At 47.6% G+C, this 25,050-nt stretch overlaps 1 protein-coding gene across 2 annotated transcripts; it reads right to left on the bottom strand.

Annotated features, from left to right (window-relative positions):
* Positions 1-1,569: 1,569 nt before the first annotated feature.
* On the bottom strand, positions 1,570-23,873 carry LOC114910580 (leucine-rich repeats and immunoglobulin-like domains protein 3). Of its 2 annotated transcripts, XM_029252253.1 has the most exons (19): positions 23,461-23,873; positions 19,621-19,692; positions 19,445-19,519; positions 12,477-12,611; positions 12,211-12,354; positions 11,985-12,128; positions 11,345-11,488; positions 9,107-9,250; positions 7,738-7,818; positions 7,469-7,540; positions 6,691-6,762; positions 6,417-6,580; positions 5,312-5,632; positions 4,938-5,219; positions 3,962-4,411; positions 3,056-3,214; positions 2,793-2,933; positions 2,358-2,531; positions 1,570-2,023 (listed from the first exon to the last, which is right to left on the bottom strand). In XM_029252253.1, exons 1-19 carry the CDS (start codon positions 23,652-23,654, stop codon positions 1,773-1,775), a joined length of 3,219 nt encoding a protein of 1,072 aa, XP_029108086.1. In that variant the 5' UTR covers positions 23,655-23,873; the 3' UTR covers positions 1,570-1,772. The 2 variants fall into 2 exon arrangements, with proteins under 2 accessions (XP_029108086.1, XP_029108087.1); XM_029252254.1 differs by lacking the exon at positions 3,056-3,214.
* Between the last annotated feature and the right edge of the window lie 1,177 nt (positions 23,874-25,050).

Below are 25,050 nucleotides of genomic sequence, written 5' to 3'. Positions count from 1 at the left end.
TCGAGGCGAGAGGGCCTCCTCTCCGCGCCGTTTGATGCCGACCGATTTTCTCCCGCATCTCCTTTTCCAACAAATTGCTTCAAGACTGTAGCTGTTTGGACAAACTGGCCCAGAGCAAGAAATACACAAAATGTTCAAAAGTAAAATCACAGCCACATGCATAACTGTAAAACACAGACTTTAATGCGAAGCGACTTTTGCAGGGCCAAGTAACCTGTCCTGCAGCAGAAAATCGGAGCTGGAGAATGAAACGCCTGGGGACATTTTTTTGCATTGGTGCAACATCACTAAAAGAGGAGCAGCACTTTATACTGGAGCTACATTTACTGGAGCACTTGGGAAACCAGAGCAGGGTTTGCAAAAAACAAAACGCAGGCGACACGAATGCGAGCCGAAATATTCCGGAAGATTCCGAGGTCGTATTCGATTACGTTCGACTGCCGCCGTCTCGCTGTCGTTTACGGTACGGTTCAAAGGACAGCCCTTCTCAACCGGCTGCACGTCGCCGTGAGGTCACGCGACCACCACCCGATCGGTTGCGTAGCTTCGTCGTCTCCGCAGGGTCCTCCGCTCCGTTCGGTCTGAAGGACCTCCGCCTCGTTGGTTCACTTTTCTCTGACTGGAGGCTAAATTTATCGGTACGGACATGCAGAAGGGTGAAAATGCACAAATCACATTTATTTATGAGCAAGGGAAGCACACTTTTGGAACTGTTTTAACTGGAATACGCTGCAAATTAAGAGATACCAAAACAGGTGCGTTTGCATATTGTTACCATAACTCACAAGTTATCGAGCATTATAACGAAAATGCATTTCGCGAAACAAAACGCACAGTGCTACTTCACAGAATCATTGCTGTAAGGCATCAGTCCGGGGGAAAAAAAAAAAAAAAAAAACGATTAAGGGGGAGAGATTTTCCAGCGTCGACTTGAGTGTGCGCGCACAGCGCACGTCTCCGAACATCCAGGGAGGCCCGGGAAAATAAACGGAGAGACGAAGACGGGGGCTGGCGGGAGTGACTCATCCAGGAGGCCCGCTAGTCAGGGTCCAGGAGGTGGTGTGGGCCAGCTGAGCGCTAGTACCACCTCTTCCTCCTCCTCAGAGCAACCAGGCCCCTGTGTTTGGACTGGCAGCCACAGGACTAAAGGCCAAACCCCAGGCTGCAGGAGCTCAAGGCCCCCCGGCCCCTCCCCGCGGCGGCAACGTGGGGGGTCGCTGGCACACACACCTTGTCGTAGGTGGCCCGCTGTGTGCCTGGGCCCGCGGATGGGGGGGAACGCAGCACCTACGGCCGACGGCCGGCGGCCAGGCACTCCACAAAGACCTTTCCATGCGTGCATCCAAGAATATACAGTAATAAAAGTCACGGCAATTTCATATAAAGCAGCAGCACATGGACATGTACTTTTATTGCATTTACTTATGTGCAAAGGGTGCATAACGTATGAAAAGCTTAAGAGTGAAAACATAATTCCATTAAAATGCATATTTGGGGGAAGAAAGCAAAAAATAATAGATTCTATTTACACTATTAATTTACAAAATATACTTTTGTATAAAAATGTACATTTAGCATCTTCTTCCTCTGAATTCGCCGCCCGTCCTTACAATCGACGTCGAGAATAGTTTCACGTTCCCGGCGCTATTCCGCGTTCCTTCCGAGTCCCACGTTTCCCTTACATTCAAACGTTGCACAGCCAAGCGTGTCCAGTACTGAGGTAGTTTGCGCTCCTCTGCCGGAGGAGACTCGGCCGCAGGGCCGCAGGGCCGCTACGTGCTCACGGCGCCGCAGCGATACGCGCCTGTCCTCTCGCCGTCGAACGGCTGCTCGTATACGTCGCAGCCGAGCTCCGCCTCGGAGTCCCGCGCCAAAGAGCGGACGCCGTCGCCCTCGTGCTCCGAGTCGGCGTCCACCGCCGTGTACGGGTTCTCCAGCAGCGTCACGGCTCTGAGCGCACCGGCCGGGCCCGGAGCCGGGTAAGCGTCGGCCTGGGGCCGCCAAGCCGCTTTCCCAAAAGTCCCTGGGAAAAACGAGGAGGGAAAAGGAAAGAAAAAAACAAATGTAAAAGGCAACCGCAGGCAGTGTCCGGAACCTCTGATCTTCCTAAACATGCCGAAATGAAAGCTGTGTTTTCGCGGTCTGACCGAACAGGAGCCCGAGGGGGTCGAGCCGCAGAGAGTCAATCAAAAACAAATCTGGATAACAATAACATCCGCGGGACTCCTCCCGAGCTCTGACCTCACGCCGCGCCGGGCGCGCGAGCCGCGGCTGACGTCACGGCGAGGGCCGTGCCCGAGCCGCCGGCGAACCCTTCAATTAGGGCAGCGAGGACAGGCGTTCGCGTTCCAGCTCACCCATGAAAGCGGTCCCTGGCGGGCAGTCCGCATCCGCGGGACACCCTTCGCAGCTGCGAAGTTCCGCCGGGCCCTGCAGCGAGCTCCGCCGGGGACGGTGGCCCTCTTTCCTGGGGTGGGTCAGGCTGCCGCCGTACGAGTCGAGGCACGCGGGCCCGGGCTCCGCCACGCAGCCTGGGGGACGCGGGGAGGAACGCGGCGTGAGCGATCCGGGAGGAACTCGGCCATCGTAAATCCTGCGCGCGCATCTCGGACGGGGAAATTCGAACAAACGGGAAGAGTCGCGCAACCGCAGACAAAAGGAAGGATCCCGACGAAGAGCAACGGCGCTGCTCTCCTCCCGAGAGTCTATCTACAGAGCGGCTGGAACCTGGAGCCCATCGCGCGCCGCGTTTCCGTCGGAAGAAGCGGGAAAGGGGGCGGCGGAGCACCTACTTCGGAAGGCTTCCGACGAGTCGGCGCTGTACACGTTCCCTCTCCTCAGCAGAGACCCGAAGGCTCCTTGGTAGTGGTAGAGCAGGGGATCGATGGCGGCTTCCATGTCCACCTCGCTTCCGGTGTCCAGGTGGCACAAGCCTGCGTGCAGAAGTCACGATTAACACGCTCCGCTCTCTTCGTCCTCGCTTCCGCCGCATCGACATTCCCGCAAGCAACCGGTCGCATTTCTGCCGCTTTATTAGCGTTCGTCGAGCGCGCACCATTCATATCTTTCTGCGTCGAGTAAAACCCGCCGACGGAGGAGGCCATGAACTGGTGGCTGCTGCCGTTCTCGGAGGGAACGTATGCGTCCTGGCGCTCGGCCAGCGTCCCCTGGGAGGACAGGTAGCTCGGGATGTCCGCGGGCAGGTTCGTCTCATCTGCGGGCGCAAACGGCACGAGCGTCACGCTGGCGGCTCGTTTCCCCACACGGGACCGTCATGCCAAGTCTCACACGTAGAACAAAGCGGTCTCGTCTCTCTTATTGAAGGAAAAAACCGTGTCGATTCCGAAAAGGCAGCAATTTTTTTTTTTTTTTTTTTTTTAAAACACAAACTTCCATAAGACAACAGACTGTATTACATCAAAGTAACCGATTACTTTTAACTTTTAGCATTTCTAGCTACCTACGTAGCCGATATTCCTAATTTTCAGAAATCCTAGCTATTATTTTTGTTGACCACATTTCTAGCTATCCAGGTAACATTACTTTTAATTTTCAGCATTTCTTACTGCCTATCTAAATGAGGATTATTTTTAATTTGCACAATTTCTAGCCACCTACGCAGGTAATTGATGATGATGATGATGATGATACTTTATTATTATTATAGCATTTCTAGATAACTAGGTAAGAAAATTACTTTCCAAACTTTTCAGAATTTCTTCATAGCTAAGTAAACCTAGTTTTTACCATTTGCAGCTAGCTAGATAAGATTTTTTTTTATTGATTCCTGATAATATACTTAAAATCGATACAATAAAGGGCTCGTACTTTAAATAGACTATTAATAAAACAGGTGCTCACATTCACAGCTGTACTTACTTCTCCGTGGCCCTACTCGGAGACATGCTGAATATCACAGGCACTGTCCAGACAAGCACTCTGGTACTTTCCGGAGCCTCACCCGTGTTGGTGACGCTGCAGTCCTCGTTTCGCCGCCGTGTGTGGTAGATGATGACCACCCAGACCAGCGAGGTGCCCACCACACAGCACACCACGGCGATGATAACGATGCCAACCGTGGTCCAGCCGTCCTCCTCGACGGCTGCGCCGTTTGGCCCCGACTCGCAGTTGGGGCCTGGCAGCACGCCGAGGCGCACGTTCCCGCGCTCCGTGCCCAGCGGGTTCGACATCTCGCAGGTGTACTTCCCCGCGTCGGCCTCCGCGCTGTCCACGATGATGAGCAGCTGGTTGCCCGCAGCAAAGAAGTGCCGCTCTGTCAGCAGCAGCGGGCCGCCGTCCTTGGTCCAGTTGAGCCTGGGGGGCGGGCTGCCGCCCGCGATGCACTGCAGCACGGCCGTCTCCCCCCGAGCGACCGTCCGGTCCACCAGCGGCCGCAGGAACGACGGCGTTTCTGAGTAACGCGAAACGCACCGGTTACCGCAGGGAAACGAGCACAGCCTCCTATTTTTAAAGAGGTGCTTGTTCATCTTGATGTTTCAGCAGAGTACTGAGGTTTAATGGCAGTTTTATTAGCGTGTTCGACATGCTTAATGTCATACGATGACAGTTCGTATTTTAAAAAGAAAGGCGAATCGCTGAGATGCCGACGTGCAACGCTAGAACCAGGGGGAGGAGCCTCACGACACTTTCCTTACCCTGTGTACCACCTGCGAAAGGTCAAGCGTAAACGAGCAATTTCTCATGCATTTGCCAATTAAATCAATAACAATCTGTACCTCACAACATATTGCATTACATTATTACTTTGTGTTGTGATGTTTAACGGAAATGGTTATGGGAATATTTTACGCTGTGCATTGTCCGGCGTTTTCTCTTATTTATTATGTATGAATTAATAAAGGAGGCAACTCATCTGTACCATGTCAATACCCTACGCGGTGGAATAAAGACTATATCTCGATGCAGTCCCTCCTCACCCAGGACGGTGAGCGTGGCATTGGCCGATATGGCCCCGGCAACATTCTGGGCCGTGCAGCTGTACACGCCGATATCCTCCGGGGTCACGTCCACGATGAAGAAGACGTCGTCCTCGGGCATGACGTGCATGCGGCGCTCGCGAGCGGCCGGGAAGTCCGTGCCACCGTCCTTCTGCCAGGCGATCTGGGGGGCGGGATGCCCTGTGGCGGCGCACTCGAGCCGGGCCGTGGCGCCGGCCCGAATCGTCAGGTCCATGGGCATCTTTGTGAACGTGGGCAGCACTGGAGGATCGCACACAAAGGGTGTGAGCCATGCTTCAGACACACACTCCCGGCCCGCACACACGCACACACACGATGGCAGTAGCACTTACTGTTCACTGTGAGCTTGGCCTTGTTAGAGTAAGAGGAGCCAAAGTGGTTCGAGATCACACACTGGTACTTTCCCTCGCTGGCAAAATCGACTTGGCGCAGGTGCAGCACCGTCGTATACTCGGTGACGTCGGCACCGCGCGCACGTAGGTGCGCTTCGTTGTGGACTTCGGCATCGCTCAGCCCCTCGTTGTCCTTCTTCCAGGCGAAGGTCATTGGGGAGTCACTAGAGCTTGCCGCCGAACACACGAAGGTCACGTTGGAGCCTCTGAGGGCCGACTGGGTCTCGGGTTGCACCGTGATCTGGGGCTTCGGGAAGTCATCTGCGTGCAAACATTGAGCCAAGCACTTGGTATTTCGGCCATCAACAATCAGCCTTAAGCAAAAATGTACATATGCAGGTGGTCCCGGATTTACAATGGTTCGACTTCGTGATGGTGAGCTGGCGATAGACATTCAGTAGAAACCGTACTTTTTTTTCCTGGGAAAGCGACAAGCAGTACGATACACTCTGGTGATGCTGGGCAGCGGCAGCGATTCGCATCTCCCAGTCTACGACTTGGTCGCTAGCGTATACAACCGATACTCTACAGTGTTCTGTGTTGCCAGCATTTTTTGGATACCCTCCCAGTATGCACGTTGTGTTTTATGCATCCATCATGTCAACGAAACACCCGTCTACTGGTGGGAAGAAGGAGACACTGTCCGTGCGCAATAGTCCATTTGATTCCCTGGTAATTAAGGCATTTTTAATGTAGACTAACATATTCATCTTTCCAATATGTTTAAACAGGAAAAAAAATTCAGAGGTAATATTGGAGAGGGAAAAAAAAAAAAAAAAAAAAAAAAAAAAAAAAGTGAAAAATCTGATGGGACAGGAAGGTGTAAAGTGCACCTGTCCTGCGGGTGACACACCAAGAGAGCCATGATTTCATCCCCCAACTGATACAACATGGTCTGGGGTTGCGCAGGCTGAAGAGAACTAACTTTTTTTTGCTGTTCTGTTCCACAAATAATTTCCATACATGTATATTTAATAAAAAAAAAACACACACACACACACACACACACACACACGCCATGATGGTGTCAAGCAGGGAAACCCACCACACACAAAGTCGTCAAGGTCCACGGCGAACACGCTTCTCCCCTTGAGCACTTGCGGATGGGCACAGCTGGCATTGATGAAGGGCGCAAAGCGGCGCTCGGCCACCCATGGCGGCAGCCACTTCAGCTGGCAGTCGCACAGCAGGCTCGATGTGTTCAAATGCCTGCGCCGGTGCGGCCACGAGGGTAGGGTTTCGGGTCACGTCAGTCCACGCTTCACAGGCATAATGAGGACAAACACCACAGTATGTACCACGGGATAACTTGTACTTACAGCTCCTCCAGCTGCTTCATCTGCGAGAAGGCGTTCACCTGAATGGACATGATGGCGTTGTTGCTCAAGTCACTGCGGAACAGAGGAGGGACAATTGCCGTGGAGACGGTTAGCGCGACTTCCGAACCAAAATTCAACCGCGAACCAGTCACCAAGCAGCATTAAATAGAAATCTATGGACGGTGCATTTTCAAAAGCGCTAGAAGAAGTCTTACAGCGTATTTTATTTAGTTTGGCTATATCCGAGACTGTTACAGAACCTACCCAGGGAATGCATCGAGCTATACTTATATTACATTTTTATTGGTTGTACAGGTAGAGCAAACTGAAAGTGGCCAGATGCTGATGAATGTTGCATGTGTTTCAAGTTCATAAAAACTAGTAAAAGCAGAAGCTCTGTGATATTGTAATATAACGGTCGGACTTTCTAACAAATTGAGTTACAAACAGAATTCTGGTCTCAACTGCATTTGCAAGTTGAGGACCCAGTGCTCTTGGGTGATCAAAATAGGGCCCGAGATGCATTTCAAAGCACGACGGACGAACTTTAGATTGAAATCAAACGTTTCACCCAGAATCCCACCTCCTTCATGTTGTCGCGACTCACAGATGAGCAGTGACTAATATAGAAATATCCGCTCCAAATTCAACTCCCCGGCGGAGTCGACGAGATAAACCGTCAGCAGAAAGGCGGTTAAGAGGAATCGAAACTTTGTGGTTTCCCGATCTACGTCTGTATTCTGGTAACTCACATTTCCACCGTCAAAATGCCACTTACAGGTGCATGAGCGTGTCGAGTCCTGAGAACGACTTCTTGGTAATGGACCGGATCTGATTTCCCTGAAGAAACCTAGCATGTGAAGCACAAGTATCGGAAGAGCAAACAGAATGAAAAACAAAAAGCTACAGCGACTCGTTCAAGACGCAACAAACGATTACGTAACTCCCTGGCAGAAAAACCCAAACATTTGGCCGTCTGAAATGAAAGGAGCGTGGGGACGTCCGCAAATCACCGCCTCTGGAATACTGTACAACAGCGCAACTCACAACTGGCGAAGGTGGTCCAGCGCCGAGAAGGGCCCGTTCATGTCCTCGATGGTCCACGATATGTCGTTGTTTCTCAGATCCCTGAAGGACGCAACACAGCCGCGTTCAAACCCGCACGAGAACATTCGATAACGCTCGTCCCTAGGCTGCGCGTGCGTGTAAAGGGAGAAAGCTTGACGCGTTTGAGGCTCCCTCTCTTTACGGAGCCGCGGCCGTGCTGCTTCTACGGACCGTTATCCCACAAGTCCCGCGCAATCACAGCACGCACCGATTCGCTTAAAGAAAACACACCGGACACACTTCGTACTCGCATCGCAAAGGCTTCGGTTTCGAAATTTATGACAAACATTCTCCTGTTTATTTCAAACTGCATTTTCCTGTATATCTATTCAGAAAAATCTGTGGTGAAACAAACATCACCTGCATTTCCATGTCCAGCCTTTACTTGCCAGTATAACACACAATATGATGAATATTGCACTCATTTATGGGATACGTGGCTCAAAAATGAACATTAAACAGGAATTTGGTATTTTTGTCATAAATCATTTTAAATTAGTTTTCTTTAATAAAGGACAAAATTAAAAACTACTCAAGTATTACATCATATTTTATTAATAACCTACCCTGCAAATAACTATTCTTACGTTTTATTCGCTGTACAAATAAGCAAGCTGAAAGCAGCCACAGTTAATAAAAGACAATAAAAACATACAATGAGTGCTTGACGGAAATGAAATCACATTCTCACAGGTAATTTAATTCATTATAGCGTCACCTGGAGTTTTTGAAAGTACTCAACTTGTGAATAAAACGAGGGACATCGGCAATACCCTTAAACTGATTGTGACGTAGTGGCTGAATTTACAATCAAATCTAGTTACAAACAGAAATCCAACCAGATGTATCCACACGCTGAAGATGCTGCGTGCACAATATTCATGGGTAAAACAGACGGCGATGATGCTGACGAAGCATTAAGGAGAGCGGGTGACCTCCCACGCTGTGTGGAATTCCACCCGGACAGAAAGCCCCCTTTCGCACGGCTGGCTGGAGGTGGGGTCGCCCACGTGCCCCCCGGTGACCTTCACGCACGGCGTACATGTGGTTCCACTTAAAGAGGGAAAACTCCGGCTTCGGGAAGCACGCGGTCCTCCAAGTCGGCCTCACGCTACCGCGTTTCACGTTTATTTAAAAATCCCACAAACATTAGCGTGTCCGCTTTAAATGCGCCGAAACATGTTCGCAGGAGAGAAACGCAGAACTCAAGTTTGATTAAGACGCCCGACACCAACGTGCACGAGACTTTCCCGTATACGTGACGCGTGTCACGCGTTACGGGAAGAGCGGGACAGGGCTTCGGACTCACAGCGTCTGCAGGTGCGAGAGGCCCCGGAAGGCTCCGTCGGCAATGAAGCTCACACGGTTGTCACTGATGTCCAGTCTGTCCAGAACGCTGAGGCCAGAGAAACTGGACTCCTCGAGCCGAGTCAAGTGGTTGGACGCCAGGTCACTGCGGGCAGCATAAGGAGCGGCTGAGTGCAGAACCAAAAAACTGCTCATATTGCTCAGACTCTTCCAGGGTTCGACATTAATATGCACTTAATACAATGGTATGAGCTGTCACCATGCTGTCTGGGTTTGAACCCAACCTCCTACTGTAGTGCCCTTGATCAAGGTACTTACCCTGAAGCGATACAGTAAATATTACCCAGCTGTACAAATGGGTAAATCAGTACAGTAGTCCCCCCCCTTATCGGCGGGTTCACTTTCAGTTACCTGCGGTCAACTGGGGTCAGAAAACACACACAGAGTCTGAAACCGCTTGTCCTGAGCGGGGTCACGGCAAACCGGAGCCTAACCCGGCAACTCAGGACGCAAGGCTGGAGGGGGAGGGGACACGCCCAGGACAGGTTGCCGGTCCGCCGCAAGGCACCCCGAGCAGGACCCACCAGAGAGCAGGACCTGGTCAAACCCGCTGCGCCACCGCACCCACCGGTCCGAAAATAATTTCTGGAATATTCCATTTAATAACAATTTATAAGTTTTAAATTGCGCGCCGTTCTCAGTGGTGTGACGAGATCTCGCACCGTCCCGCCCAGGACATGAATCATCCCTTCGTCCAGCATATCCACGCTGTATACGCTACCCGCCCGTTAGTCACTTAGTAGCATCTTGGTTATCAGATCGACTGTCAGTATCGCAGTGCTTGTGTTCAAGTAACCCTTTTTTATATAGAAAGCTTTACGGGGGGGGAAGAAAAAAAAAAAAAAAAAAAAAAATCTATGTTTATGAGGACCTGGGCATTGGTCCTTAGCTTTTTCTTCTTCTTCTTCTGTATAGGAAAAAATACAGTATATATAAGGGTTCGGTACTATCGGCGCTTTCAGGCATCCGTTGGGGGGTCTTGGTACATATCCCCCGCAGATAAAGGGTACTACTGTATGCGGAGTTTAACGGTGTGAGACACTTTGGAGAAAAGTGTAAAATACAAATGTCGATATAAAAAGTGAGAAATCGATACGGTTTGGAAAGCGGAGTTGGCAAACATTACAGGGAAACAACATTCCAGTCAAAAAATATTTTTACCGTAACTAATTACACAGCGGGGGGTGCGGTGGTGCGGCGGGTTTGGCCGGGTCCTGTTCTCTGGTGGGTCTGGGGTTCGAGTTATGCTTGGGGTGCCTTGCGACGGACTGGCGTCCCGTCCTGGGTGCGTCCCCTCCCCCTCCAGCCTTACGTCCTGTGTTGCCGGGTTAGGCTCCGGCTCGCCGCGACCCCATATGGGATGAGCGGTTTCAGCCAGTGTGTGTGTGTGTGTGTGATTACACAGAAAAACAAGTTTTCCATTATGTAAATGAAAAATTAACCCTCGCAGCCAGTTTAATGCTATAACATTCAGAGATACTGTGATGCAACTGGTTCCATCTGATATCCTCCACTCTGTCAAACGTGTAAACATGTAAAGGTCTCGTCACCTGTCCCTTTGCATTAGATGATGCGTCTATTGAGACAGAAGTGTTGGCACTTCAGTTGATCTCACTCACTCACACACTCTCACACTCTCACACACACACACTCTCACACACACACACACACACACACACCAGTATCTGCTCATCACAGCACAGCGGTCTGCTAAGCATCCTGGATGCGTGCAACAGAGGCCTTCTGGTAATGAATAAATATTCTTTTTTATTGCCCCGTAATGTTTACCATGTCCCCTCGGCCGAAATTTTCCACTCCCATCGAGGCCGCTTGTCATGCAAATCACACGGACAGAACGCATCAAAGCGAAATGTTCCAAAAATAAATAAGTCAACAAATAAATCTGCCGCGGCCGTTTTTTCCCCTCTTTGTGTTGCGGATTCGTTTTCAGGGTGTGCGGAGCGAAATACTACGGTACGCCCCATTCAGGCCTCCGCTACGAACAACAAAAAAGTTGTTGCTGCCAAGCAAGCTGTCGCCTAGGAGACCATGTTATGAAAAGCCCCCAGACAGACGGCGAGGGGGCCGTGTTTTGGCAGGCAGGCAGGCACTGTGTGTGTGTGTGTGTGTGTGTGTGTGTGTGTGTGTGTGTGTGTGTGTGTGTGTGTGGCGCACTCACAGCTCGCTGAGCTTCTGGCAGAACTCCCAGGCGTCGGGCCGGATCCTTGCGATGGCGTTGTGGCTCAGCTGCAGCTGCTGCAGCATGAGGAGCCCATAGAGCCAGCCTTTGCTCACCTCCGTCAGGTTGTTGTGCTCCAGCTGCCTGCGAGGGCGACGGCAGGGCCCGACACGCAACACGTCAGCCGAGCGCGCAGCTGTTTTTCGACACAATTACGTTTCATTTACACGCCGTCATCTGGACTAGAGGTTCTTAACCGTTTCCAGGGTCCCTTTAAGAGTCTCCCGAAAGCCGAGGACCTCCCTCCTGGATAAATGACCATAAATAAATTTGCGGAAAAATCTGCATTCGGCTTATTGCGCCGAAATCTGATCGCGGAGCATTATAGCACAGAGAGTAACAACGTTTCTGCTATACTTTTAAACTTTTGTTCGGTTATACGGTGAAATTTTCGAAGCACCCCGGGCTTTTGGAGATCCGCCCGCGGAGAACCGTAGAACCCCGACCGAAATACTCACCAGGGCACGATACGGTAAAAATTACCCTTCTATATAGAAGCTTTGGAGAAAAGAGTCAGATAAATGAAAACAAAGACATAGTACAGGTTCCTCTCCGAGCGAGCTGGTACTGCGGTACATACAGGGTCTCCATGTTGCTGAGGCCCCAGAAGGCGCCGTCCATCAACTTGCCGATGCCATTCCTCTGCATCTTGAGTGACTTGAGCGAGTGCAGCCCGTGGAAGGCCAGGCCGTCGACCCGCTTCACCCGGTTCCGGTTCAGCTCCCTGAAAATGCACACGGATCAGCAACGGCAGGCCGAGCGCACATCTCCCACGCGCCGCGCCGCCCGACGGCTCGGTCGCTCACAGGTGCTGGAGGTTGGGCAGCTGGAAGATCTTGGCTGGGATCGAGGACAGTCGGTTCCGGTTCAGCTTCAGCACCTGCAGCGTCGCGGACAGGTTGCTGAAGCAGCCCGGCTCCAGGGAGGAGATGCGGTTGCTGTTCATGAACCTGCGGCGGAATAACGGCAAAGACGTGCAGCACACGAGATGGACACGGGGATGTAAAGGTGATGTCATTATTAATAATGACAACAGTAATAATAAAAATGTTAAGGTAATGAGAGCACTTACAGGAACTTGAGGGGCAGCGCAGGGAAGGAGGTGGCCCTCAGCTCCGCCACATTGTTGTTGCTCAGATCCAGGATCTCCAGCGACTGAAACGGCTGCAGCTGCTCCAGAAGCACCTTCGATATCCTGTTGTTGGCTCTGAAAGCACATCACAACCACATTAATTAACAGACGCACGTGTCCAAAATCAGAGCTCCACAAGCGCCGAGGTTTGGCCCCGATACGACTGAATGGGCGCCCCCTGCCCCTCAGAGCTGCTGAATCCCTCTCCACGTTCAAGAAGGGTTCCAAACCCATCCTTTTCAGTCCCACTTCTGCCTTGATCTCCTAACTACTCCATAAAGATCCGTGACAACATTCTCACCGTCATGTCTATTTCCTATCAATTCTATCTGCAGCTACTCCTGTAACGGAACTTATTGGACACAGCGTGAAGTTCTCAATCTGCTCTTCACGCAGTCCTTTGCCATTCTGGAGAAAAGCATGACAAATGATTAAATGTACATAGTACCTTCTAAGAAATGTATATTGCACTGATTTACGGAAGCAGTACAATTCAAAACGGCCCAAGGCGCTTGACTGGTCAACAGGCAACGTAGCCGTCAGTTTTTACCACGTTATTTTGTTTATCAGGTAATTACTAACAAGGTATTAAGGAGTGCCAATTAGTCGGCTGATGAATGCCGTTCCCTCAGTGAAAGCAAGCCGCAGCAAAAGCTGGCAATTTCCTGAGCCACCCGCCTCCTAAATTGCAGCGCAGCGGCGGCTGGCCGTAAACACAGCTGTACAGTGCGCCTTTGTGGGACGGGAGGGGCGCTTCGACCCCCGCCCCCAAAACCATCAATGCCCCCCTTATTTCTTCTGCCTAACAGAGCTTCAAGCAAACGTTATGTTCACATTCCGTCCAAATTGAGCGCTAGCTAATTTAATGAAGAAAAAATAATAATTAAAAAGTACTTGATAATTAAGACTCTCTTTAAATAGCAGTTGAGATGCAAGGGCTGTAATTAATTTAAATCAACAGGGAATCAGTCCTCTGTCTCATACCACCCATTCTTTTGTTTGTTTTTTTTTTTCCCCCCCAAAACTTACATTTTGCCAGCAAAATTTTCCCATACATATTGCCAGTTAACCTGTGTTTGCATGTCGGGCTATTATTTTTACTCCGGGTCCTCAACTACCAACAAAACTGGGACCTGAAAGTGCAATCAACTTGTTTAAAATGAGTGAAAATAAAAACATGTTCTCTCCACAACACTTCATTCAATGATGACTGGTGACCGATTCACCCCATAAACATGCGCTGCGTTCCTCGTCTCGTAACTGATCACGGACACTCGGGAACACCAGGCACGAGCCGGAAACACGGTTGAAGAGAGCTGAACGAAGGCGGTCTCGCACTCCTACGCCGAGTGAGTTTTACTGCTAACGCACAGCTGGATGCTGAACCGCAGGTGGCTGTCAGTGCCCAAGTCAGAAATTTTAGAAAACAGGACAGTGGAGAAAATGCAATTGGAAAGAAATGAATGAATTGGAAAATGTTTGTATCTTCGAATGTTTGTAACTCAAACGTTCATAACACGGAGCCAGTGTATGCTGATGCACGGCGACTGACGCACTCTCCATGTTAATGTAGACCAGCTGCACCAATCTACATATTTACCATATGGATTCATAACTTTCTCCAAAGATGGTCAAATGGCAAAATTGCTGAAAGGCAACAAAACAGGGATTCTGGCTTTGGCCTCATCAGTGGAGGACTCGGATAAGTCACTTTGACACTTAAATTTGTTCAATTATATGACAATTTTCTCCAAAGTGACTTAGGCTGTTAACCTATGTCGACTAATTTACTCATTTATACAGCTGGGTAATTTTTACTCTATTGAGTGTAATTACCTTGATCGTTGGTACTGGGGTAGGATTTGAATCTGGGTCCACGGAGTGCAAACTGACAACTTTAACCACTGCTCCATCTGCTGGCCTTTATTGTCTGCCAGGCTTTTTTTTTTTATCTGCCAGGCAACCCCAGAAGCGAAAAATCGGGACGTCAGTAGGCGGAGAGCAGCTGGCCCATCACCATGAAAAATGTGGTGCAGTTCCAGTATTCCAACACATTTTGTGCATTTTCCCCGGTGGCTGCAAGGCCCAGCCGCGGTCAGACAGCGGTGCCGGAGCCATGTCCCTCCTGGCCCATTTCTTCGTTTTTTCCAGGTATGAGACGCTGATGAAACTCAGGTGTCTGTCTGTGCCCCCTGGCTCTTTGCGGTCACGCCCCCGCAAGCAGTCACGGCGTGCGGCGAACCGGAATTTCCACTTTCCCAGAAGGCACTGCATGTGTGGAGCGGAGTGAGGGAGGGGCTGAAACTAAGCCCCAGGCCCTTCAGCTGCGAGCGGGCTCGCCGTGGTCCCCGCACACCCAGCCGCTTCCTGCCACAAACGCACCTGGTGGGCCGCGAAGCGTGGCGGAAGGGGGTGGGGTGGGGGGGGGGGGGGCTCATCATGAGAAGAACAAACACTGCCGCTCTCTCACTACGGTGTCAGCTGAGCTCCCGGTGTCCCTCGCAGCTGCTGAATCGCCCCCAGCACCGCAGAAGCGTCTCATACCCATCTCTTTCAGACCAAATTCTCTTCTAATCTCCTGACAGCTACATAAATGGGTCCAACACCACATGCTATGACTATCTATTCATCTGATAACTATTCTCTATGCAAAGATCACATTTTGTGAAAAAGGTACATTTATTGTAAATAATTTAAAATTAGTTTTCACACATAGTTAAATTTATTTCCTGTCTTGCAGCATTTTTATGTAGCATTCAAGATCGGTCTCAAACCTATTTCTTTCAGACCCCCCTTGTCTCCTCCGTATAGTATCTCCATCACACCATCTGTCACCTTCACCTGTATTTCCCATCAATTCTAGATGCAGTGTAATGTGCAACAGCAAAAATGGTGGTTTTGAACACGTTGACTGTGCTTTAAGGATCGCGTGTCTAAGTCCATTAACGTCTCACCGGTATCGATGCATTTTGTTTACTCGAAGCTGTACGTCACTTTGAAGAAAATCGTCCGCTGAATGAATTAACGTGAATGCGATGTAAATACCGCGCCCCGCATGTGCCGCAGAGCCGAGAGGGAGGTAAAACTGAGGTGCAGCGTGGAACTTGTGACGTTTGTGCCCCCAGCAGTTTCGCACCTGGTGCAGATGGCAGGAACGCAAGAAGCGCCCCCTTCTGTCACACGGGGAAACAGCGGGGGAAGGGAAACGAGAGAGACCACACAGAGCGGCACATTCCTCGGCACGTCTCAGGACGGCTCTTTGAAAGCGTAGAGTCAACGCCAACAAAACACAAAGAAATACTTAAAACATCAGGTATCTGCAGCAGTTTGCACCAATGCCTTTTTGTTAAAGGGTTTGATTTTACTGAGCATTAACTGAGCTCTGTACTCTAAAGTACTCAAATGGCACCAGAACCGTGTTCATAACTCAATCTGTTTGCAAATCCAACCACTTTGTTACATTCCCGAGAAATTTATAAGAATTTGTATATTATTTAGCATAGTATATTAGTGGTATATACATATATAGTATATTTACTATAGCATATACTGTATACTATATTATATTAGTAGTATATATACGTACATATACATAGTATTTTATTTAACATTTATTTAGCAGAATAAATTATTAGTCTGCTAAATAAATATAAAATGTAAATATAAGACAAAGTATTCAAAGGTTAGGTTCCGTAAAAAACCTCTGATAAAACTTTGACTTTAAAAAAAAAAAAAAAAAAAAAAAAAAAAAAAAAAAAAGGAAAACTTGTTATAAACCCACACTAAATGCCGACTGTTGCCGATTCATCCCATAAATGTGTAATTCCCTCTTCTATTACGATTATTAATCACTGACGCTCAGGAACATCAGACCCTGTAACTACTGCAGTAGTCCAATTAATGCACTGCAACAGTCCTCGTCTCAGTGCATTTTACTGCCCACTAATGGCTGGACATGGAAATTCAGGTGGCTTTTGTCCCACAACTTTTTTTTTTTTTTTAATAGAGTACAATTAAAAATAAAAGAAAAAATTATGTTTACACCTTCAAAGGTTCCTGATTCAAGTGTTCACAACACAAACATCCAGTGTACAGTGTAACACATCGCAACACTATTCGGCCACCTTTAGCACATCGGTCCAGTAACTGGCATTCGGCAGACGATACGAAGCAGTGCAGTCAAAACCTGTGACAATATGGTGCTGATCTCTATGTGTCCAGCTCGTCCAGGCCAGTTTCTGCCCGCATGCCTCACATTTACTCAAGCAATATTCTTCCAGATAAAGTTATTCCAGACCATTACGGATTAATTTGGGATCCCACCGTGATCCCTGCGAATTAAGTCACCATGGAAACTAATTTAACCCATTTACAAAAATAACCCAATAACAATTTATCCCAGAATCACATTAAACATGGATGAAAACAGACTGCATGATTTATGGTGGACTCCGCGAACAAAAAAAAAAAAAAAAAAAAAAAAAAAATCAACTTTTTCTCAACTTTTTTTGTGCTTTTGCAGAGGAATTTTAAAAACGGGCCAGTGTGATGCAAAGGACGGTTTGGATTTGCAATCACATTTGGAAGCAGTTTATGCCGAACAGAATTCCAACACGAGCGGCGTGGGCCGTTTACGAATAACAGGGCTGCGCAGAGACTCGACACCGAGAATGATGAGCCCCTCAAAGCCAACTCAATTTCTGCATATTTGTGCGATGCAGTAAGCTTCCCGCTCTGCTAGAAATTAATAAATCGACAACAACAATGGAGCCTGCCTAAACCCCTCCAACATCTTGAACCGTCTGAAATTTTTCCATTTCTCCGCACTCCAGTTCCCCCCCCCCTTCCCTTCTCCCCGTGCGAGGCGAAGGGGGGGAGCAGAGCGAGGGATCGAATGCCACCTCGGCCTTGTTTAAACAGGCCGGCAGACAGAGCGGCAGCGCCCGCGACTCCTGAGCTGAGGAAAAACAAACGGCCGAAAGCCTCCAGCTGGTACTCATTGCCTCCCGATCATTTTAATTAATTGAACAATTTCCCAGGAATTTATGGGCTTTAACTATTCAAGGTTCCCAGTAAGGGGGAGGGGAGGAAAGTATGTTTTCCTGCCTTTTCTGCTCTCTGCAATTTGCCCAGCGATCCCAGGTATAATTACAAATTTAAGAAAATAAAGTCTGGCCTTGGAACCCATCAGAGGGGGGTTGGGGGGGTGGGGGGTTCCCTCATATTAGCACAAACATTATTCACTAAGGTACACATTTTGAACAAATTCCCTTTTGCTATAGTACCTCATTGTTTTTGACTGAAATTTATTTCTGCTCACGGACCGCATAACTCAAAGCTAGAATAACTTCATATAAAGTTAGACGTAGAACTAATTCTATATACCGTATCCGCATGCGTTTAGTCGGCGTGTGCCAATAACTGACAGCGTAATAAAGAACTACTTCTGAAATTGTGCGTACTCCTCAAAGTTGCTCAGTGTACTAGCCTGTTAAGCAAAGCGAGACCTGGTTTTGATTAAAGGCGCCACACCATAAAATGGACTCATACGATGGTTTTGCAAAACTCTGTTCTTTTTCCAGAAGGAAATACCACACACGCTGGCTCTGCCAAAAAAGTACAGTGATTTTCAACTTAGCGTTTGAATTCAGCTAGCCAAAGTTCTAGAAGACACGCAGACGATAACGGCGAAAGAGGACGATGTTTCACGCGTACGGTTCTTCGAAGAAATAACGAGAACGGGAGGAGCTTGACCAACAAACCAATCAAGCGGAAGAAAGCAAAACGAGGAGGAGGAGCTTAAGGAATAAACCAATCAAGCCATACGAGCTCGCAAAAACATTAACGCGTTGAAACGCAAGGGTATCGCTTGCTTTATAAAGTGTATAATAACTTTTGGTATTGATTATAGTTATTCACGTGGAATAACTTCTTTAGAAAGACTTAAGGTAATGGTAGCATTCAAATTAACCCCAACCTCTACAGCTAGATCTCTCCACGGTCAAAGGAAGGGACTACATATTCAACATCTGGTTACCATGGAGATAAAGCTAAAGACAACACAAATTGACACATTCATAAAATAAAATCATAATCAACGTAATGACTACTACTGCACCCAGTCGTGAAAAGAGTCTGACTTGGAAGGGTCCAATGTCGCCACAAAACTAGAACTAGAAAACGTTCTTCCAAGTTTTTACATTGTGAGTTTCATAGCCAGACATACTGGAGCCACTGTAATATATCCCTGACTTATAGTCAGATTTATATACGTTTTATACGAAACGTAATAAAATAAGTGCATTCACCTTAATACACTTCGACAAAATTTAAACGTTATCTCGTGTGCGGCACTGAACAAACTGCTGCTACAGTTGCACATTCAAGCACAAACACAGCTGTGTTTTTTCATGTCACAACTTGTAAATACTAAACTGTTTCTAGCTCATACGTTGAAGCAAAACTAGTATTAATTAACTTTTTCTATATAGAATGGGAGGCTGAGATTGGCCGTCCGTCCTGACAATTGCAACCTCGCGCTCAAAATAAATATTTGGAGAGCTAAAGTCCTTTAGATTAAACTTGAAAGTCAAGTCCAAAAAAGTGCTCTTCAGCGCTGAGGTTTAAGAAGTTTAAATGCATTTAAGCAGAATAATGCACCAGGAAACTACCAAATATATGGTGAGCACCTTTGATCCTATAAATATAAGGACAATACTTTTTGTTCAAAGAAAAAAGCTCAGTTCTTCCTGAAGGTAACAATAAGCTCAGTATGAAATGTTCAGCGTATTACCTATAATACTCAAACTTAAATGTCACTTCCACTATTTTTTATCTTATTATCTTGTGCAAACACATTTGAAGAATTTCACACAAAACTGGCACAAAAGAAAGAAAACATTACTTACAAGTTAAGAACTGTGATGTTTGATGAACAAGGTCCCAGGTCTGGCACTGAATCCAGTTCGTTGTTATTTAATTTCCTATGAGACACAGAACGCATCATATAGCTTAGAGTTTGGCTTAGAGCATCCAAATGTTGTTGTGTACTTATGAGCGAGTTTATGGTTAAATGTATACTTACAATTCATTGAGGTGGCGCAACTTGGCAAACACGATGGCATCAATCAGCTGCAACTTATTACGGCTCAAATCTCTGTAAATGAAATATATACGGTATATTTAATTACATATTACGCATATTAATCCCTTTAATGTAGAAAATTTGGAAGGGAAAGTGCTAAATAAGAGATTCAAATGTTCAACATCGCAAACATTGTTTTGTGACTACGAATGAGCTCCTCCTGCCCCTCAGAGCTGCTGAATCCCAACATTGAAAGGTCTCAAACCCATCTATTTCAGAGCCACTTCTCTCCTGGTCTCCCGACAGCTCCATAAACATCCATCACGCCATCTGTCACCTTCACCCGCAAAAACAGTGACACCGGACTAAGTGACTGTACTCGGAAAATCACGTGTCTGTGTCTAAAGCTTTTCATATGTTGGCGAAATGCTCTTTTTTTACACTGCTTTCAGTGTCAGCTAAAGGAGTAAATGCCAACGTAAGATCATTGGTAACTTACAATAAATAACATTGGTTTTATTTTAAAAAAAAAAAAAAAAAAAAAGCACAGGCCAAAAACGAGAAGAGTGTGGAGCTGCGAGACCTGTAGCCAAACGGGCTGGCAGATAAGTTACTGGAAAGGCACGGCTTGGCGGCACCAGCGCCCCCCGACTACAAAGTGGTGGAGGGAGCGAGGCTGCCGCGCTCCATCGGCACGCAGGAGCCAGGCGCCCATCTGGAGTCTATCAGGGAGGCAGGAGAAAACAACAGGGCGTCTATTGAGAGCGCGGCAGCGAGGCGCGATCCCGCCGCACGCCGAGCCCTTCGGAACAAGCCCCCGCTCTAGGGTACAACGGCAGGTGTGTTTTCCCAAACCGCGACGCTAGCGCCACTACACCGGTAAAGTGCGTTTAAAGGCCCGTCGCTCTCACTGTTGCTGTTTTTGACCAGATAATTGAAACCAGGGGCTGTTTTCTCATGCCTCGAGGCATGTCACAGGCGTGCGCGCAGAACTACGGTACACGGAGCGCATTGCTTTTCCACTCGGCTCCAAAACCGTTTGAGCCCAAGAGGAGGGCATGGCTTAAGATCACATGTTCCATCTGGAAAAAAAGTTTAGGGGGGAAAAAAAAGAAAAAAGAAAAAAAAAAAGAAAGTCACAGCTGAAAAAAGTGTGAGGCTTTGATTCATTCCTCACCTCCATCATGACCAAACAGGCTCAGATTTGTGATCCAAGGCAGCACTGACAAAAGGGTTCAAGACTGAACAAGCCCATGGATATCAAACAGCCGGCGTGATTCCCCCCCACATTCTAATGTGAAAAGTCAGCAGCTTGCAGAGGTGTGTGATAATACACTGGCACCTGCCTGCACCACACTTTGCACCCTCTGTGGAGTACAGCAGCATATCCAAAGACAATTACTCTCACCCTCCTTATGGCATACAATAATAATTATAATAATAATAATAATAATAATAATAATCATTAAGTGGCACAATGGCCCACATGTGCTCATGCACCTGATCTTATTCCTGCCAGTTGTCATTAGTCTCTGTAAGGAGTTCTCTCTTCATCGGGGGGTACTGACCTCTTACCGTTACTGCGCTTCTCAGCTGGCACTACTACGTTTTACCTTTTTTACTAATGTGCACACAGTGTCTGTTTCTGCACTATTTATTTATTCCAGCGGTGTTCCTGTGTCTTATATGAGCTGCTGTAGCCTTGCAAAATAATTCCTTCTCTATCAATCAAGCTTTTTTCTGTCCATCTACACATCAGCTATCTATCCATACATCCATCCTTCAACGCATCACGTCTTCCTCGTGGATATGTGACAGGAGCAGGATGGGGCAGCGCAGCCCCCTGTGTGACACTCCACATCGCAGGCTATGTGCCATCTCCTCTCGTAGAGCCCCTCATGTCCTCCCTCCAGTTTAGTGCAGAAAGGATGGGGGGGTTCTGCCAAACAGCCTCAGGCTCCTGCTTCCTCCTCCTCCTCCTCCTCCTTCTAAGGAGCGAAAGTGGACCCCCTTTCCAGACCCAATTATCATCTCCATTTTTCCTGGCACTAGGAAACTGGAGGCTCCAAAGTTTCAGATGCAAATCCAGCGACGTCTCCTTAATCAGTTCCATGAGGAGCGCCGCAGCTGCGGATTCAGCAGAAATGAGGAGGGAGGGGGGAAGCTGGAAAACAAAGCCTGAGAGCGGTTAGGGGTTCAGGACATGCTGGAGAGCAGCTCATAAATTACCATGTTGGAGTGCAAGATGTTCGGTGTGGAAAATTTGCGAGGGGCCGCTGGGGCCGAGGCTCGGCCGCGTTCCGCGCGGCACAAGAGCTCAGACCCACTCTTACAGCACGAACACGAGAGCGGGAGAGAAATCACAGCCGTTTACAGCCTTTGGCGAAACCGATGGCGCGCTATAAAGTTCACTTACTGCGCCATGACAGCTCACACACTATGATGACCTGGTTCTGGATCTGCTCTCATTTCCTTCCCCCCCCTTAGTCAGTCTATATGCAGCTTTATTTAATCTGATAAAGTGCATTGTGATCGTCGACCAAAAGCCACTAGGGACTGAAGAACAATAATAATGCAGGAGGAAATAATAATCCTAAATAAAAAGGCTTTGACATTATTATCCCCTGCACAAAGTGTGTCACCGAACACACAGCCAGCACTTCGGTGCCTCCCTGTAACTGTGCAGCGGTATATTCATTATGTCAATTACAACAAAGTGGAGCTGAATGGAAACAACCTGAGAAAGCAGTCTTTAACTTCACATTAAGTTTATTTTTTTCTTTTAATAAAAGTTAATTAGCTGACAAAGGTGGGTAAACACAGTACTCAAAGTACTCATATTTAAGTAAAAAAAAAAAAAGTACTGCCCCAAAATGTACTTGAGTAAAACGGATAATTTTAAAAAAAAAAAATAAAAAAGCTCAAGTTACTTGTTACAAATTAGTCTTTTTAATATCCCCAACTACTGGCAACATTAAGATGTACAATATTCACTTTTACTTAACAGAAAAGTGTCACTCAGTATCTGGCACTAATTCTGGGCCGAAAAAATGTATATTATGAGGGTAATCTACATAATAAAAGTAAAACCTAAGAAGTGCCGAGGGCAGCTGGCAACAGTCAGGTCTAAAAACTGGGTAACTTACCATGATTCACCTAGGAGCTATACTAAAGGAGTCTAGTAAAAATTACCAGGGAAACAGGTAGGGTAAAAACAGGTAAATCGTGTACGTCTCTTTAGAGAAAAGAAAAAACAAAGAATGAAATAAAAAGCACAGGTCCTGAGCAGTGACGCTCTGTCCCCGGGTTCGGACCCCCCGCACATGGCGGAGACGCGCGTTCCCGATCCTAGCGGCGCGGCCCCGACGCCAACCCCTTCAACTACGAACAACAAGCAGCTCCGAACGCAGCGGTGTTTAGTAAACAATAAACACACATCTAGATACTAATTACCATAACGTAACGTGTACAAACAACTAGTCGGAGCAGGTCAGACATGGCAATTTAATAAACAAGAAGCAAAATTCGGAGCTCGAATTTAAGAGAAGAATAAAAATGAAAAAAAAAAAATCGTCTGAATTCTTCTGAACTGAACATCATCATCCTGATCACTAATGATCACACACGCAGGCAAATCCGGCAAACCTTGGACTTGACAACCCTTATGTTCAACACACAGACACGTTTGTTTGCGAGTAAAATTTAAAAGAAAAATAAAGTTAAAAAAAGTTCAGTGTAACCGAGAGGGGAGAAAAAAGACAGGAGGACAGCGAGAAAGGTGCTTCAAAGGCGCTAAGAGTTTTTATTATTATTATTATCATTATTATTATTACTACTCACAGATGGGCGACCCACGCGGGGATCTCTCCTCGCACCCTCTTCCACCTGAGCGCGCTGCAGTCCAGCAGGTCCCCGGCGCACGTGCAGGCAGAGAGACACGCGCCCCCGTCCCCGGTGCGTCCCGCAGCGATCGGGAGCGCCCACAGCAGCGAGAAGAAGAAGGAGAAGAGCGGCGGCGGCAGTAGCGCGCACATCTCGGAGTCGGAGAGACTCGGGTCGGGAACGCGCTCCTCTTTTCCACTCTAAAACACCACGTTCGGAACGAGCATCCAACCGCGCCAAACACGTCCAGCTGTTTGTAACTTGTGTTTTATCCCCGAATCGCAGTTAGTCCGCGGGACGGCAGGCAGCGGACTCCACTCGCTTCCATGACTCCGAAAACTTTCCACGGAACTGCGTCTCCCTGCGGCTTCGGCGGCAGCTACAGGTCTGGCTGCGCGTTCCCGCACTTCCCATTGGATCGCCGAGACCAGCGAATGACTGAGGCGCTGCCTGGAGGCTTCTGGGAATTGTAGTTCTCCAGACGAAGCCGTTTACCAGGACAGTACGGTGCAATCAGTTCTGCTATGGCACGTGTTTTACTTGCGCGATTTGCATATAGGGTGGTGAATACATGGAGGTACACTCAGTTTACACTGTTGCCCAGTGATTTCAACACAGTAGGAGCAGCAGAAAATAACCAACACATTCTTCTCGTTGCTACACAGAGAGCATTACAGCAGTTTGCTGTAAAAAAATGGGCACTGGTGGCACCGTGGTGCAGTATTTTCCTCAAACACTTTCTGTAATTTCAAAGGACAATAATTTCTAAATAAAAGGCACATTTTATTCCTGGTAAATTTTCATTCTGAGTTAAACAAAGAAAAAAAAAAAGACACCAAATTTGAAGCAACATGTCTGTGAAACATTGTAACAGGACACGGTATAGAAGAAACCACCTGTATTGCTTGCTTTATTTCATTCAGTTTTCAATTAATCATTTCACTTTTTCCACCATTCACTAATGCAAGGCACCAGACTTTGATCCTACAGAACAATTAACCTACTTATTGACATGCAACAACCCGCATGCAGCAAAATCAAAAATTGCCTTGTGAACTGTCAATGAAAGTAAACTAGAGCAAAAGGAAATCAATTCATCAGCGGGTAACTCAGCAGCAGCAGCAGCAGCGACGGCAGCTTCATTAATTCTCTGTGTTCTATGGAAATTCTGATATCGAGCACATTGAGCATGCAGACAACTGGGAAGGCGAAACCCAAAATAAGTAGGGATTTTTTTTTTTTGATGGTGGGCCTTATTACTCTTTGTATTAAATAAGATGGATCAAATGGAGGAAAATAAATTACATTACTTTTAATGAAATACATCTAGTGGCTAGGAGGCTTTCATGCAGATTAGATTCAGTGAATATTTTGAATATTGTTTTGCATTTTACCTCTTTTAAAATGCAAGAGGATCGCTTCTGAGCTTAAAAGTGTGTGTGTTCTTTCTCACCGATGTCTCAGCATCCATTTACTATAGTACACAATCTGAACACAATGACGGGTGGCCAGTTGCCAATTAAAATATCAAAATAGTTTGTGCTACAA

The sequence above is a fragment of the Scleropages formosus genome, chromosome 5 (genome assembly GCF_900964775.1).
Source record: "Scleropages formosus chromosome 5, fSclFor1.1, whole genome shotgun sequence".
In the NCBI taxonomy this organism is placed as follows: domain Eukaryota; kingdom Metazoa; phylum Chordata; class Actinopteri; order Osteoglossiformes; family Osteoglossidae; genus Scleropages; species Scleropages formosus.
The sequence above is the reverse complement of the archived record's forward strand: the minus strand, read 5'-3'. Positions and strand labels throughout refer to the sequence as shown.

What these genes read in the sequence shown, in the direction of transcription:
- LOC114910580 (XM_029252253.1), bottom strand. Translation starts at nt 23,654, where the DNA reads ATGTGCGCGCTACTGCCGCCGCCGCTCTTCTCCTTCTTCTTCTCGCTG. An exon ending in AACATCACAGTTCTTAACTT is followed by an intron (nt 12,612 to 19,444) that starts GTAAGTAATGTT and finishes ATGTGCTTTCAG; the next exon opens with AGCCAACAACAGGATATCGA. An exon ending in CTCGTCGGAAGCCTTCCGAA is followed by an intron (nt 2,532 to 2,792) that starts GTAGGTGCTCCG and finishes CGCGTCCCCCAG; the next exon opens with GCTGCGTGGCGGAGCCCGGG.